Here is a 1713-nt window from a genome sequence, read left to right on the forward strand (position 1 = left end):
CTAGATGTGTCTTTTCTGTGAACACAGGCCAGATGTGTCCTCGGGATGTGTCTTTTCTGTGAACACAGGCTGGGTGTGTCTTTGAGATGGGTCCCAGCGAATGCTGAAGCTGTATAAAAGCCACTAGTACGCGTGACTGTTGGTGCAATTGTTGCGAGGAACTTTTTGTGGTTCGATCGGACTCTAAATGACTTCTCTCTCTCTAGGAATCAATGTACATAGTTTGCTACACATTTTTTACACTGAGCACCCGACTTGACTATTATTGTATGATACTGATACATTTCTTGGATTTACTGCAGTCAATTTTCTACCCAGTTTATTACTAGTGATGGTACATAACCTTTTGATCCATACTAATTTATTCTAGTAGTGATTGCATCTTTTGATACGGGCCCGTTTATCAACTCCCTTTTCTCTACTTCACCTCTTTTTGTCCCATGGTTACATTTTGACCCTATTGTTGATGCTGTGTCACCATTCATGTTAATTTCGACATAAACAATTTCTTCCGTGAATTCCTTTTGTTTCTCAGCGTAGCCTTAGTAGAGCTGACAGTTTGTTTCATGTACGTCTACAACATAGCACGTCGCTCATCTACAGCCCCCTGTGGCCGACGGTTCGAATCCCTGTCACTTTCCTGTATTTTTTTGAGTGGTTTTCTCTGGTTCCGTTTTGTCTTTCCTTCCATCCAGATAACATGTCGCGTTTTCTCTTTTTTAAAATTTATTTCTCCGATTGTATTATCGCAAATTTGAGGAAGATCTCATGTTCCTGCCTGTCCTTGTGTTGGGCTAATGCAATTTTTTATTTTATTTTTTTTTTTTTTTATGCCAACTGAACTGTTGTGAGGTCTCCAAATGAGATCCTTCAGACAGATTTTGCCCCACCCACTTACTTTGGCTCTCCTACTGCTATAGCTTAGCCTACTTTTTGTTAGAGTAACTTAGAGCTACCCTTAGCCTGCACATCTCAATATATAGAACACGTTTTTGTCAGGAATTGTTGATGGCACTAGATACAGCCGGACTCTCCTCCTTTTCTCTGCTTTTTTTTTCTTTCTAAATTTCCTCAGGATTTTCAGTCCGTTCTCCATAATATGCAAGCTAGTATAAAGGCAAATGTTCTGTTTTAGTTAAACGTCTATGGTCTATCCAGACAATTGACTCACTGCTCAAAAGTGGACTTAATGGTAAAAAACCCCAAAATGTATGACATTTGACGCCCAGTATTTACAGTCGCGTGCTGTGTGTCTTTGAGAAAACTAAACTACCACGAACCAAAAGTGGGTCATCCACTGTATCGTCATCCACTGCATCGTCAGTGCCAGCAAAACAGCATTTCTATCTCTAGTTACTTCCTCTGAAATACTCGATAGACTCCACAAAGCTATGAAAGTGGGGTTTTTTTGTTGGGTTTTTATGTCCTCCCAATCTCGCTAGACTCCACAATCCTGTTTGGTTAGGTTGTTTTGTTTTTGTTGTTCTCCCAGTCTTTGATGAGGACTGGAGGTGTGTCCAAAATCCTCCGACTTTTCCCAGACTGGGATGTTCAACGTGACAGGGAAGGAGAGTGTGTGTGTGGGGGGAGGGGGGGAGGGGGGATGTGGTGACGTCACCATGCTCTCTTCGCCCTTCCTCGACACCACAGAATTACGGTTCTCTCTCTCTCTCTCTCTCTCTTTCTCTCTCTCTCTCTCTCTCTCTCTCTCTC

At 42.0% G+C, this 1713-nt stretch overlaps 1 protein-coding gene across 1 annotated transcript in view; it reads right to left on the bottom strand.

Moving 5' to 3' along the window:
• The window catches only part of LOC101850345 (nucleolar protein of 40 kDa), a 47826-nt gene continuing 46113 nt past the window's right edge, over positions 1-1713 (bottom strand). The window contains exon 8 of the mRNA XM_035970683.1: positions 1-109. Within this exon, the coding sequence (XP_035826576.1) occupies positions 1-109 (109 nt within the window). The remainder of the gene's footprint in view (positions 110-1713) is intronic.

The sequence above is a fragment of the Aplysia californica genome, unplaced genomic scaffold (genome assembly GCF_000002075.1).
Source record: "Aplysia californica isolate F4 #8 unplaced genomic scaffold, AplCal3.0 scaffold00306, whole genome shotgun sequence".
In the NCBI taxonomy this organism is placed as follows: domain Eukaryota; kingdom Metazoa; phylum Mollusca; class Gastropoda; order Aplysiida; family Aplysiidae; genus Aplysia; species Aplysia californica.